General features: G+C 36.4%; 1 protein-coding gene across 1 annotated transcript; it reads left to right on the top strand.

Annotated features, from left to right (window-relative positions):
• Positions 1 to 1,718: 1,718 nt before the first annotated feature.
• On the top strand, positions 1,719 to 12,822 carry LOC147069052 (ras-like GTP-binding protein RhoL). Its single transcript, XM_085951593.1, has 5 exons — positions 1,719 to 1,846; positions 3,439 to 3,553; positions 5,247 to 5,364; positions 6,388 to 6,472; positions 12,702 to 12,822. Exons 1-5 carry the CDS (start codon positions 1,719 to 1,721, stop codon positions 12,820 to 12,822), a joined length of 567 nt encoding a protein of 188 aa, XP_085807719.1.
• Positions 12,823 to 15,838: the final 3,016 nt, after the last annotated feature.

The raw sequence follows: 15,838 nt of genomic DNA, 5'->3' as shown, positions 1-15,838 counted from the left end.
TGTTTCCTCGAGTCAAACCTATCAGGCACCATTAGAGAGGGCTGCAAGACTAGTAAATGCGCTCCCTAAAGATATAGACATTTTCAATGATGTACTTTACATTTGGTTTTTGAAACTTTATTTTATTGTATAAAATTGTTTATGTACATTTTTAAATTTTTTATTAATATTATTATTTTCTTCTCTCTTGTGAGAGTAATATTTTTGTTATAACGTAAATCTCATGTTGTGAGCGACCTGAATTTTGATTTGTTAGGACTACAATGTTTTGTTTTCTTAAATAAATAAATCACACTGACATTAACCTTAGCAAGAGGTAGGGGGCAATGTTCCCTGTAAGGTGTGCTCATGTGCGCGCGCTACCAAAATGTGTCCGCACACATGTTTTCATCTCCCACACAGTCCTCACACAACAATATTGTAAAAGAAAGTTTCCTTTGCCAGATTTTAGTTTTGATTGAATGCACATAACTATCACATGCACAATTGTTCGACTCATTTCTAGGAAGGCAAAGGTCAAGTGTGACTAACGCGAGCATGCAAGTGAAATTTTACATTGAGCGGGATCACTATATCCGTCTTGTTCTATCGTGTGCCAAAGTATACGAAAAGAAGATACGTATTTTAGTGTTTATCAGTGACCACCTATGTGCTGGGTCCTGATATTGTCAGTACAGTCTCATAGTAGTCCTTATTGTGAAAACATTAAAGTTCTTACCATGGCCCCCACAAGGGGGGGGCTGACAGGGCTCAGGAGGGACCCGGCGAGGCGAGTTGACCAGATAAGTGAGATAAACATGCATCACAAATTTTCTTTAATATTGAAATAAGTCGCCTGCGGCGCAATTTTCCATCAATAATATTTTCATTTAAAATTATGTGGTTGTAATTTTTTTTTAAATTGTGTATCAGTGTATCAATACTCGATAACACCATTATTCAAATGGATATATTTTAAAATACAGAAAACATTAAATATACACATTAATTTTTCCGCGTGCATTATTTGGAAAATGCTACTGTAGAGCTTCACACTGCCTTTATCCTTAGTGATAGGTAGGGGGGCCCGCCAAAGATCCTAGCCTGGGGGCCCATTTCAGGATGTGGGGGCCATGGTTCTTACAATATTTTTTAAACGGTAAAAGTGTTCGTGCCAAAAATCATTGTTTTTTACTTGCACTTTTTTTGTGTGCGCCAGGTGACACCAACCCTTGTTAGGCCACTGCTCAGATGCGTTGATGATCCGCACAAACAATAGAAAAATTAGAGGGAACGTTGGTAGGGGGCCCGCCAAACATCTTGGCCTGGGGGCCACCTCGTAGCAAGTAGCCCAGTACACTCTATTGCTCAATAATTCAGGATCAATTTTTTTTGATAAATGTAAAATTATTAATAATATAAATGTTTCATATACACTATGTTATCTATTTTATCATTAAGCGTTAGGTTTATTTCATGGAAATTCGCCTATGACAAAATATGCACTTCCTCTGATAAGAGTTAAAAATATTGATATCAGAATGTTTTAACTAAAATAGATAGCATTATCCACGGACAATAAATACAATATTTTATTACAACTCATCACTGTTATAATAACAACAACTATTTTAAGAACCTAAAGTTTCATTGTGTGATTGTTTTAAAAACTGTAATAATATTTACAGTAGTTGGCATGTAGGACATAATATAATATAATATATAACTCGGCTAAAACAATGAGCAAAGACAACAATTTACCATTGAAAGTGACAACAGTGGGAGACGGTTGTGTTGGAAAGACATCTATGCTGATCACGTACGCTAGGCATGAGTATCCTGATGAATCTGAGTATATACCGACAATGTAAGTACTGTCACCGCTTAATGTATCAGTTTACCTTTTAACTTTGAAAGTTTCATCGTGTTTACCTACGCTCCCGCAGATTTATTATGAACAAATGAGGCGTCTAATTACAAAAAGCGACAAGTCCACAATCCAATATTTTCGGGAAATAACGTTTTTATATTTCAAGCTTCAATTATTTGTTTTAACGTGAGATTATTTTTTCCGTTGTATTCTATGCCGAACTTAGAACCAAATGGCAATTTGTTTCAGCCGATAAACTCTTAAATGTAATAAATATAGGCAAAATAAAATTGGACGTAGCGCTTCTTGTACCTCACTTTTTAATTTATTCCGCATAAGGCACATATTTCCGTGGCACTGTCGTGAGTTTACCAGATGCTACAGCATGGGAGACGCCCTTTTCAATATTGAACGTTCCGTTATTGGTTGACTGGCACGAAATCAACCAAGCTTTAAATAATATGAAACACGGACTTGGCGCTTTTTGTAATAAATCGAGACTTAAAATATTTTTTTTCGTAGGGTTATGTCGCGTTTTGGAATTTATAGATCAATACATATTGTGTAAAATGATACAAGGAATATGTGCGAATTTTTTTCTCGATTTCGACCAAATGTGGACTTATCGCTTTTTGGAATTTGACACCTCAAATGTATTGACTGATATCAAACGTCGTTAAGTCCACTGAATGTCAAACTAAGGAAAACATAGTTTTATCATATCTTGTAATAAAAACGGTTGCAACATCCAAGATATTGTAAGATAATTGAATCTAGTCACAATGTCTACAAAAAAGACCAGAAAATATTCCTTCGGTGGAACTAATTGGTTTTTGATTAACCGATATTAACTCATGCATATTGCGGACATACCTGCTCGATACAAAATAATCAGGACTAATAGTAAAATAATAATCCTAATTTGTTTGTTACAATCCATGCCACGCCCACAGAGCAAGGATAACAATAGATATTTTCCAGCGATGAACCGCTGTTTTCTGTGTGTGCAAATTACAATTCTTTTCGGTGCATTCAATAATATAATTTAGTTAACAATAACATTATTTTTTATATTATAATCAAAGCAATATAGGGTTACAGTGGCGAAGAGCTGAAGTAGGCTGTTGAGATCTTACATAAATGGTACGTATACTAAACTTTGTCAGTCACACTTATTTAGAATACAAATTGCAGAGGCTGTGAAGATCTGACAAAAATAGTGTGCACTTAGTCATAATTGTTTGTTTTCATTGAACTAAGAATGCAATTAATTGCAGATGGTGTTGGTTATTTTTTTAAATTCATGTTATCTCTGCCCAACCAAACCATAATAGATAAAAAATATTCTTCTATCTATAAAAATATCTAAAATTATGTACGGTTATGGCATGGTTTACGCAGGACTTATTTGAATTTTAAAAACTAACCATCATCATGTACAATTTGAACATTTTGTACATTCGTAATGTATCTATTTTATTTAAAAAATATTGTTATTGTTGAAAATATTCTGCAATCCGTGACCAATGCGTTAAGAATCTCTGCCTTATGTGTACATAACTTAAGCAGGTGTTCGTTTTTGGTTTCAGATTTGACAATTATGCAAACAACATAGAGCATAATGGCCAATCTTACGTTCTCTCATTATGGGACACAGGAGGACAAGAGGATTTTGACAAGCTGAGACCACTCACATACCCAAATGTAAGAATGCATTAAAAAAATAATTAACTTATGGGTCACAAAGCAAAATTGGGTCGATTCGCAAATATTTTAAACACTACCAATATTTTTATAATGTAATAACATACGATACTTACGTTACAAATGTACAAAAATTATTTAAAAAAAACCTTGTCTTGATATGTCGTCGCTATAGTATTGGTTTGTCGAATATCCGTTTTTGTCGAAATCGACCTTTTAATGCAGAATGATTTCTTGTATCTAAATGGACCAGAATCATCCTTTTCTTTAAATTGCTTTGTAATGAATACAGCATTCATATGCTGTAAAAACAACAGTTTAAATACCTCCATGTATTTAAATATAAGATAATGAAATTTGTTTTTCGTCTCCTGAACATTTGACATTTTTTGGTCTATTCGATAAACCAATACTACAGCGACGATGTGCCACAAGCCAAGAGTCTTTATAATGAGTGGAATCACGCATGCATGATCTTTCTCCTTCACTCGTAATCGACAGGACGCATTAACAAATTTTGCCAGTTATATCGCCTTATTTTAAACTCAAATTACTAGACACTGTCGATTGAATTGCATAATCTAAAAATTTAAACACACAGTGACAACTGTTTGAATAATTATTATGAAATACTAGACCACAAATTATCGGTATTACAAGGATTCTAATAAGAGCTTCGCTCTACGTTCAACATGTGTCGTTAAAAATCTGCGAAATAGCCAACTGTATGAAAGTCGAGGCCCACCTGTACTTCATTACATGATTTCGAGACTTACCAACTTTTGACAGTACCACACTATCATCAACCTTCTTCGCGCTTAGGCGGAGATGGCAGACCGTGATAATGTCATGGCCAAAGAAGCGGGGGTGGGAGACAGAAACGCACGGTGTATGGTGTTGAGGCTGGTATATTTTAAGTCGTTGATACAGGTATTGTCGTTGGCGGTCGGTTGGTAATTGGCGATTTGGCGGGCTGCAAACGTGGTGTCGCGGCTGGGCTGCTGATGCTTGGCATCCGAGGCGAGAGTCAGTGCTTGCGGCTTGGTGATGCAGTCTTTTTGGCGGGAAATGCTAGCTGGGCTATCCGGAATGCTTTTAGCTTAGGATGCTTGCTTGGCGCCGACGCGGGATTTTTGGCTGGAGAAGTGGCGATGCTGGCTTGGCTTCGCGTCCGAGGCGAGCAGAGGCGATGCTAGCTGTCCGGCGTCCAATTGAAGAGAGCGATTTTTCGGTCAATGCTGTTCGTTCGGCGTCAGAGGCAAGAGAAGACTTTCGCACGCGTCCAACCGTCAGATTGCCGGCGTCATCGCGCTCTCTGTTTTACCGTCGGATTGACTAGTGGCAGCGCGAGCGGCCGTTTTCGACAGGCCGCGTCTGTGTTTTGGCGGGAGCGTGGATGAATTTGAATTTTTGAAGAGGCGGGCTCTGCTCGGCCGAGGGTTGCGAGAACCATGAAGAGTGGACGTAGGCTGTGGTGTTATGGGAAAGTTGATGATTCGGTCCGCCCTTTGAGGTGGTCTCCTGTGGGAGACCTTCATCTGATATCAACACGATATGTAAATCCTCTTAAATTTAAAAAAAAAATTCGCTTATTGCGACAGTCTCCAATACGTATCCCCCATATTCACTAATAATTAAACAAACAATATTATACTTTGTAACTGCATTTTGAACATGACTAATTTAATTTTAGACAAACTGCTACATAATATGCTTCTCTGTGTCGGCCCGGGCTTCTTTTGAGAACGTCATATTGAAATGGTATCCAGAAATAAAGCATTATTCACCGAGCATCCCTGTCATTCTAGTCGGTAAGGAAAATATAAACCTACTGCTTCTTCTGGGCTAATGATTTTAAGCAGGATACTGGCAGTGTCGTCCCGTGCGGGTCGGCAGGTCATGCTTTACTAAGGACTATTAATTTATGAAAGGAATACGAGCAATCTAACTTATGAGTAAACCATTATATTTATTCAACGAATAATACACAAGATTCAAAAATGTAAGATTATTAATTTTTATTGAATGTATACATAGTTTGAAAACGCTTATAAATACAGTACACTCTCAGTAATCCGCCGCTTGATTACACGACAACTACTATAATCCGCCGTTATTTTTACTAGTTGAAGGCACAAAATCAAGCTCTATAATTTGCCGGTATTCGTTGTTGTCAAATTCAGTAGTCCGCCGCGTACGAGTATACAATGCAGATGAGACGGGTTTATTTTGGAAACTTCTCCTTCGTAAAACATACATTCATCGCGAAGAAAGTAATGTACCAGGGAGGAAAGTGCCCAAGGACCGCATCATAATTATGCCGTGCTCCGATGCAACCGGGACACACAAACTGAAGCTTTTGGTCATAGGGAAAACCAGGAATCCTAAGCCATTCAAGAATATCTGCCTCACTGAACAACTGGTTGTGTCAAGTGATTTACTGTTTAATATTTAGTTAATAAACTTAGTTTGTAAATATGTATTATTTATTTAACACTTGATTTTGATTAGAAATAAAACCGTAATTCGCTAGCACAAATTTCTCAAAAAAAAAAACTATTTCTATGAAATACCTGTTTTAATTTTTACTATATTTTGTATGTATGTACTATAATCTGTCATTTTCACTAATTGGACACTTGTCTGGTTTTTGAGTACTGTGTTTAGAGTACTGTATTTATTCGTATTTTTCCCGAAACCAATTCAGTCGAATAATAAAAAAGGTGGAAGAAGTTACTAAGCATTGCATTTTATTTTAAGGCTCAGATAGGGGGCTCAACGATTCCGCCAAGTGAAAATTCCATTAGATAATCATAGTATTTTATTTATTTCAGCAACTAAAACTGACTTGAGAAATTACCATCTTGAGAATAATTTTGTGACCACTGCAGAGGGCAAAAAGCTAAGCAAGAAAATATCGTGAGTGTTTTATATATTTCATCTTTTTTCACTATTTAGTCGGAGCATATTACGACCATCCCAAAATGCCTCTAGACCACAGGCTCCCAATCTTTTTCGGGTGGCGACCCCTTTTTATAAAAGCCATGTGACCCGCGACCCCGATACAATTGAAAAGGGCATTTTTAATTAGGTAATTAAAAAAAAACAACAAAAATAGTTTTTTTAGTATAATTTTATCTGAAATTATGTGTTGAGATACCCGGGGTTCCAGCGGCTAGCTCAAGTGTCCATCGAACCCCGGATTCACAAAAAAAAGGAACAATATATTTATGTTTGTGGTTAAATAAAACACTAAGACTTTCTTGTGCGTAACTTGGTATTAGGTATATATTTAAATCTTGAGTTTGACAAGGTTATTTTGTAGTTTTTTACAGTTACAGTCGTCAGTCCGTATCGTTTTAAAACCGGACGCTCACTCCTTTTTTTTTTTTTAAACTTCGCGTACCCACGCCATTCTACAAAAAGGACTCTCGTGATTGGCCAAATTTTATCGCGTGATGTTTTTTTGATTTGACGAATCACGAGGACCACCCCGGCGCAGGCGCGCGGAGACTTCAACGTTGCCGGCAAAATTTATTAGATTTGAATAAGTACTTATATTTAGTCTTAAAATTATCGCTTTCATCCATCATCATTTATACTTTTTAAATTAAATTAAATGTATCTTAATTACACCTCCGCCCAATATGTGATTTTCACACACCGGACGAAGGCCTTTACTTATGAATAAAAAAATACTTACGTGGTTGAGCGAGGAATCAGATTAGATGTTTTACGAAGCCGTTTCTAGAGGTCAGGGTTACGTTTCGACTTGATAGCTACTAAATGATTATTTTACACCGGGAGAAGCCCGCCTGTAACAGGGGTGTATCAGTGTAATAATTAATTTAATGCAATGGTTGAAATTGCATGTTATTAACCAGCCTCAAAATTCGCGGGTGAGTTTTTGTTAACGCCAACCTCATGTCATTTTCAACATTTAATATATTTCTTTCTTTTGTTTTTAAACGAAGAAGAGTTGAAAATCCACTCTCGCAGAGATGTGTAGGCACAAATGGAGCTAAAACTCGAAAGGCAAGCATCGTCACATTTGGGTATGAATGATACATACCACACCATAATTGTGTGAGCAATTTTTCATTAAATAAGTTACGTGCCGAGAAATCATTCCGCAAATCCAAGAATTCACCTTGTTATTCACCGGGAATGCTGGCTACATCAAGGGAAGCAGAGAATGAGTTTCGTGTCAATGTAGTTTCTTTTTCTTTCAGCTCAGGGAAATAACGCTGAAGTTCGTTTTCAAGGGATTCGAGATGCCCAGTAATCTTCTCCTTCAAATTTTCATTTATTTCACCTTCAGATTCATCTACCACACTGCAGAGTTTCTCAAACATGGCAATGTTTCCAAGATTTATTTTTCTTCGCCAGTTTTGCAGCTTGGATAAAAATGCCCCAAGATTATCGTGAAATGCGATAATACTTATTCGTTTCCTTTCCCTGAAGTCTCAGCTTAAGCCTATTTTGCTGTTCTAATATATCTGCTAGATGTGCTACTCTTTTCAACCAAGCTTTGTCGTTAAAGTATACCAAAAGGTCATGTTTCCCTTGCATTTCCACGAACAACTTGATTTCATTTTTCAATTCAAAGACACGATTTACAACATTTCCTTTCGACAACCAGTGTACTGCAGTGTAGAAAAGAAGAACCTTGTGATCAGAATCCATGTCTTTGCACAATTCTTTAAACGGACGGGTGTTAAGAGCTCCAGGTTTGATGTAATTTACGAGTTTTATCTGCGAATCGAGTACCTCTTGCAGAGGAGTTGGAAGAGTCTTACTGACAAGGGCATACCGGTGAACAATAGAGGCATTTCACCATTAATCCCAAACTCTCAACACAATATGTTTCAACCAACTGTGACAGAATAGCGTACCTAGATTACACTTATTTTAATTTAAAAAAAATATTTGAAATTATTCAAACTTCATTAAAAATAAAAATTGTATTATTGTGAATATTTTATTTAGTTGACTGTATAAGTTGGCGACCCCACAGAAAACCCGTGAGCGAACCCCTTCGGGGTCGCGACCCATAGGTTGGAAACCCGTGCTCTAGACCTTCCAATGGTTTAAAAGCACCAATGATTCTTATAGTAGCGAAATTAACTAAATTTGACTGAATTTGGTCAGTGAAACATATTTGTTTTCATTGAACTAAGACTACAATGTATGGACAGTGTTTGTTAGTTTTTAAAATTCAATTAAACACTGCCAAATCCAAGCCATAGTAGAGACTAGTCAAAAAATATTCGTTTATCAATAAAATATCTAAAATTATTCCATTAAATTAAACAAAATGGTTCATTATGGTTTGGTTTAGGCAAGGCTTCATGAATTTAAAAAAACAACTAACCAACATCATCAGCTGTAATCTTTTTCTTCTTCTTCCACGGCGCTACATCCCGGGGTGGGATTTGGCCTCCTCTACAATCGTTCTCCACTCACTCCGGTCTCTCGCCAGACTTCTCCAGTTACTGGATCTTCCTATATGAAACCAGTCCTCTTCTACGGCGTCAGCCCATCTCCTTCTTGGTCGGCCTCCGGGTCTCTTCCGTTGGGGTAGCCACTTCATCATGATCCTTGGCGCTCTAACTTCAGGCATTCTCTCCACATGTCCCGTCCATCGTAGTCTTTGGGACTTACAGTGTCTTATGATTGTCTGTTGTTCAATCAGCTCTTCAAACTCGTGTTTCATTTTTCTTCTGTAGTTCCCATTTTCCAACGTGGGTCCAAAGATTTTTCGGAGTATTTTGCGCTCGAAGACAGCTAATTTATTTTCCTCGTTTTGAGTTAAGCACCAAGTCTTACAGCCATAAGTGACCACTGGCCTTATAATTGTTTTGTATATTAGAAGTTTACTTCTACGGCCTAGAATTTTCGACCCTACCAGTCGCTTGCAGGCATGCCAGCATTTATTCCCGGAGATAAGGTAGATTTTTATCTCCTCTGCTGTCTTATTTTGGGTATTTAGGCTGGATCCAAGATACGTGAACTTGTCCATCCCTTCATATGCATGTTGTCCTATGTCTATATTCTGCAGCGGTACCTGATCGCATGTGCTGACCATATAAAATCTAATGTTTTTTCCTGCCAAATAGCTTGTTTTCGTACCCCATCTGACATGTTTTTGTCAACGACAGTTGGCAACACTGGTGGCATCAACTAGATAAATCGCATGATATACAGCATCATGAAACATCAAATCTGTAGTGCGATGGAATAGCATGAAGACCCTAGAGCTCCAAGTGATATTGATGGGAACATGAAAATTAATACTTGCCAGTATAGATGGATTGTAAATGTATCCACGAAGAAGTAAAAAGTAATGGTTAAAAAGAGCAGTCACTCTTTGGATGGACAGGGATTGGATTGATAACATTCCCAGTCAGAGAAAACGAGTCTATTATTAATTGAAAAGCATTTGTATGTTCTTTTGTATATAATTCAAAGAAATATATTGTGGATGGACCCCTGTGAAGATTCAATATTCGAGAATACTTAACACAAATGATACGTATAATGTACGTCATGGCCCCCACGTCTTGAAGCGGGGCCTCAGGCTAAATTAACGTTTTTCAAATTGTGTTTTATGTCAAATTAAGGGTACTTATACAGTGTATTGTTAGCGCGAGTTGTCAAGTATCGATACACAATAATGAAAAATTACATCACACAATCATATAATTTAAATGTTAATAATCATGAAGTATAAAAGTGCTTAGTATAAAAGTATAAAAGTAAAAAGACTTTTTTTTCTATTAAAGCTAATTTATGATGTGTGTTTATCTCACTTATCTGGTCAACACGACACGCCAGGCCCTCCCAAAGCCCGGGCCCCAAGCTAAAGCCCTGTCGCCCCCCCCCCCTACCCCCTTGTGAGGGCAATGATGTACGTAGCACACAGTTAAACGTGAAAAAGTGAATCTATGATGTTGGTTTTTCAAACAACAAAACGAAATTGAGAGCATTCATGCAGAGTCACCACGAATATTTCTTCTAATTTTTGTATCGTGTATTCGGAGCATTAAATTTTCTTTGCTAAAATAGAATAATGTGACAATATTTGTTAAATGAGAAATGTGTCTGTGAAGAATGCTCAAAATTTAGTGGGGATGTGGCTGCCCATCGTGAATCTCAAACATGCCTAATTTATTTAAGTAATACCTACATAGCATTAAGTTGAACTTACAATGTAAACTATATCATTTATGTAGCCTTCATCAAAATCATGTTTGAACACGTACGCCAGAACACGTAGTTTGGTTCAGACGCAAGTCTGCATGTTTGTTTATCAAATCGCTTAATTCACGAATTCTTGTTACAATCTATAATATGGAATAAATCAAATTGCACATTTGTAAGCGATTCTTTTAGAAGAAAATATGCAGGCAAAGGCGAGATAAATGACCGCTAAACAAGCACGTTCAAGAAAGTGCTGACCTCAGCCCTATCTTGACGCCCTTCCGATGTATTCAAAAAATATAAAACGGAGGTATTTTTACCTACCAAAATACAGTCAATTCAAATCTCTTGCAACGCAATAACGTCCGTCGAGCTGTCATTTATCTCAGACACGATCTTCGTAATTATCAATTATTATAATTTAGGATTCCTGTAAAATTGTAATCAATTTCAATAGAAGGGAGTAAATAAAGTCAGGGGATTGTATTTCACACGCCAATCTGTTTATTCATTGTTCGTTTATTCAACCATACCTCTCCTCACTCTCTCCCAACTATAGAGATAATAAAATGCTGGTCATTGTTTAGCTTGAGGCTCCTCTGCATAGCTGCCGTGTTGCCGGGGATCCTCACGTTAAACTTGTCGGTCTCTACTTATCACATACTATTAAGGCTACTAAATTTAATACCATCTACATGTTGTATACAGCGGAGTTACGGGATGCTGGCATAACATGGGTATTCTTAGAGGTACCATAAGAAGAAGATGAAGAAACATTTTATAAAAAATCTTTGCTTATCACTCCATTCTTGATCATAATTATAAGTGTACTTCTTCATAGTAATAATATATAGAGAGTGACTATTGTTTGGCAAAATGAATCCGTGTTTCTTGCATATAGCACACATTAGAACCTCAATTTTATTATTATTAACTCAACTATAAAACGTAATACCATCATGTTGCTTCTCAGTATGGCTACCAAATTTAAACACAGCATAGTTAACCACATGTTCTACTAAATTAACAAAAACAATAAATTTCAGCAACACATGCTCGCAGTTTTTAAATAAATGTGATCATTCAATTCAATATTTACTGACGACGTTTACAAAAAAAATTTAATTCAGTCGTAGAAATTCTATCTTACTCTAACGCATACTGCGGAGATATAAGTGTGCCGAATGCTTTCTAACTCTTAGGCTACGGCCACATTGGCAGGTGCCTTGCTTGGGCACGCTTCGCTACGTGATTATTAGTCACCTCGTGAGTCTCCCGGCGAACAAACGTGTTGGTTATTTTTATTGTGTCACCTAGTGATTTTGCAAGATGTGGATGTTTCTTCATTATGACAAACGTCAAACACCGTATATATTTTGAGGTTATGAATAATGACGCATGGGATGAATTGACATTATGCACCCTACAAGTTCGAATTTAAGACTATCGAAATTTTTAACTTAAATTCTTTGTGAGAAGTAGCTTTCTGGTTAGTTTGAGAGTGACATATCGTTGTTGACTTGAGCGCTCAAAAAAGTCAAATGAGTTTGTACCTAAGCATGTAGCGTGCAATGTGGTAGTAGTATTTTTAGTAGACAAGCATAGCACCTAGCTTAGCACTTGCGAAGCACCTGCCTATGTGGCCGAAGCCTTAAGCCGCGTTGACACGGTCCAAGTACACTTGGACCGAGTGCCATCCAAGCGCACTCGTATGAGACATCTTCATACTAATTATTCCTATCCAAGCTAACTTGGATGAGTAGGACGCTGTCCGAGTAGCTTGGATAGGAATAATTAGTATGAAGCTGTCGCTTGGATGGCAACGCGGCTTTATGGTTCGTTTTTGTTCAGGCCTTGTGTACTGATCAAATACAATTTGGGAACTGCCGCCCTAGGCTTACCTATTGGAAGAGGCTTCAATGCTTATAATGATTTTTATTTTCAGGGCATCCGCATACCTCGAATGTTCAGCGAAAGACAAAGCCGGCATTGATGAAGTCATTTTAGCTGCTGTATCTGCTGCTATCCGAAGAAAGCGAAAATTGCGTTACTGCTTTTTAGTCTAAACAGATAAAAGACTTAGTCAGAAGCCGAGAAAGGTTGGAGCCATTACATTTATGGACAAATACAGAGTATACATTACATTCAACAAATATACGCAGAGTTTAGTACAGGGGTAATAAACCTTTTTATGCCTACCGCCCACTTTTGTATCTCTGTTAGTTATTAAATTTTCTAACCGCCCAACGGTTCCACAGAGTTACAGCATATAATAATAAATACTTTATGTCAGACTTTCGCTAAGTTTGGCAGAATAAATCTTTATAAAACAACTTACTGTAGTTAAATCTATCTTTTTATATATACTTTGCATACATAGAAGCATGTACTTAGTCTGATTAAATTATATTTAATTAACTAAATTATTAATGAGAACCCTGAGGCTGATGCTGTGAAACTAAATACTGGATATCTGGCTCAATTTTTGTTAGGAACCCAGGAAAACATAACGAAAATATTTTTAAATCCCCTACCGCCCACCATGAAAGCTGGAATGCCCGCTAGTGACCAGGTTGACTACCCCTGGTCTAGTACTTAGGAACTAAAATATTTTAATATATCAGCTAGTAGAATTTTCAGGTTACATGTAAATTGTACGTAAAACATTTCACCGTGGCACAGTTCGCCGTTCTCCAATTTTATTAGATTCAATATGAACATTAATTCAATTTTCATACCTAATTTGGCAAAAATCATGAATTCAAGAATCAAAACCTAACCTAGCTTAACCTATAATCCAGTAGGTATATCGACTATTTTCAAAATTTGTTTTCCGTTGGCTTCCTGTAAAGTGTAAACCGACAAGGACCGTTTTCTATTTAGACATTAATTTTATATCACTACTATACGACCCAAAGAGGTTGGATAGTCTTTAATATTATTCGACCATATCCGATCCTAATAAGTTCATATGGGCCTCCACAGAGTAGAGGTTTGTATTAACAGATTTCGTTTTTACGAGAAATGGATGTCAGCCACTTGCTCAACATATTAGGTACATACTCTGACTCATACACAAATTGAAAAACAATAAGTGTACTTGCTAGACCCAGGATTCGAACCTGGGACCCACGACATCATAGGCCGATGCTTAAGCCGCGCGGCCATTGTGTATATATATATATATTTCCGATACAAATTTCACGGTGAAGTGTGTAATGTCTGGAATATAAATTTACTTGTGTTTGAGGTATCCTGTCAAGTAGTCAAAAATGAGATACGTGTCGGTCACCATAATGGGCCGATTTACAAAATAATATGTGATGCATTTTGTAATTGTGAATGACATACAGGTGGCACAATAACCGAGTTAAAATTATTTTATTTTTGTAAGGTCCCACATTCTATGCGATCGACAGTTTGTTAACCACTTATCTACGCAATGACACGTGATTTAGGACACTCTACCTAACTTGAATCCATATCATCACTGTTCTGGCAGAAGACACTAATTCGAAAAAATGACATATTGAGTTAGTACCAAAATGTTCCTTATTTCAAACTTTACCGTCTGGAAACCTTCTTAATAAATAAAGTCATCCTTTTTACAATTACTTAATAAACTCACATGATATACCATTATTTCAAACATTTTAACAACTTCAAAGTCAAATTACTCAAAACTAGTATTCTCCAGTTAGTGTGTTCTGCCAGAACAGAGACGATATATTGTGACCGTTAAGATTTGTATTTGGTTTTACTGGCAGTCAGCATTCATGACTTATTTTTTTTTTTGTATATGTACATATTATGTCCTTTGGTCCAATTGTAGTCTTTACAGAGGTATGTATATATTGTGATAAAATTAAAAAATATGTAATTTGTAAAATGGTGTAGTATTATTATTGTTTTGCTTCCACCCATTTTGTGAGATAAATCTCCCATTACAATCAGTTATTATTTTTTCAACTGAATGTCGATGCTCTTTTAATGAAGTGGCTGCATCTTCTGCTTCATCGAAGACCGTCACTGCTCTCAAAAGTTGTAATATTTGTATTTATTCGGCCATATGCAATGGATGACTTACCTACCCCACGGGACATCCTGACGAGTAATCAACGTATTTATGAAAGGTGAAGGTTAGTGAATAATAAAATGGACAATCAACAAACGCTAACTACTATTTCTTTATAATTTTATAATATCGATGATATTAGTTATAAATCACAGTTCTAACAATATCATTATAAACAATATACGTCTTATTATAATACAGCATTGAAATGTTTGATTTTATCAGAGTGAAGATGCAATGGACATTATTCTGATGCATTCGTTGTCTCAGTTGTCCGAAGTTCCTAAATAGTTTAGATTCAATATTGATGTCGAACGAAAATGTATTTCGCACAAGCCGGTGGCCTCGAAGATGTACGCAGCCGAATCAGTCAGCAGATATTTTTCGAGGATCCCTTCTTATTCTTATCCATAGTTCTTATCTCGGGCTGTATTTTAATTATGTTATTATCTCCAGTAACATAAAACTAGCAAGTGTAGACTGTCTCTATACTGTTACGTAAAGAAATGAAAAATTATTTCTGACAGAACGCAGATTACAGCATACAGAAAGAAACAAAGAAATGTCATTTGATTTTTTGTCTATGGTCATAGACAGAAAAAACAATATGGTTGTCTATGCTTATTCTCTACATAGAGGTAATTTATTTAGCAATATCGAAATCAAAACGAATTCTTACATTTTTTTGGATTAACGCCCCTTTTCTTCAAACCAAGGTAGGTAGCTATATGATATATTATTGATTTTTAAAATGAAAATGTGGAGGGCTTGCGTTAACAAAATATGACAAACTTATTTCTATAATAAGTTGACAAAATGTGTATTTTTCACTGTAGTATTAGTACTTATCCCTTGCAATTAATAAAATTTACAACGACATTAATTTATTATTAATAATACCTATTCTAATGCAAAATAGTAATCATCTAAAAAAGAAGATATACCGACATGGCAATAAAAATCAGTTGTAATTTGTTATCAAGCTGGCTGCATATGAAAACGCCAAC

The sequence above is a fragment of the Rhyacophila brunnea genome, unplaced genomic scaffold, assembly GCF_057557595.1.
Source record: "Rhyacophila brunnea isolate RB1 unplaced genomic scaffold, BYU_Rbru_1.0 scaffold_24, whole genome shotgun sequence".
Taxonomy (NCBI): domain Eukaryota; kingdom Metazoa; phylum Arthropoda; class Insecta; order Trichoptera; family Rhyacophilidae; genus Rhyacophila; species Rhyacophila brunnea.
Note: the sequence above shows the minus strand (reverse complement) of the source record. Positions and strands in the feature narration are given on the sequence as shown.

Excerpts from the sequence above, each read along its gene's own strand:
- LOC147069052 (XM_085951593.1), top strand. The coding sequence starts at position 1,719 with ATGAGCAAAGACAACAATTTACCATTGAAAGTGACAACAGTGGGAGAC. Across the intron at positions 1,847-3,438 it reads TCTGAGTATATACCGACAAT|ATTTGACAATTATGCAAACA; the intron begins GTAAGTACTGTC and ends TTTTGGTTTCAG. Across the intron at positions 5,365-6,387 it reads CATCCCTGTCATTCTAGTCG|CAACTAAAACTGACTTGAGA; the intron begins GTAAGGAAAATA and ends TATTTATTTCAG.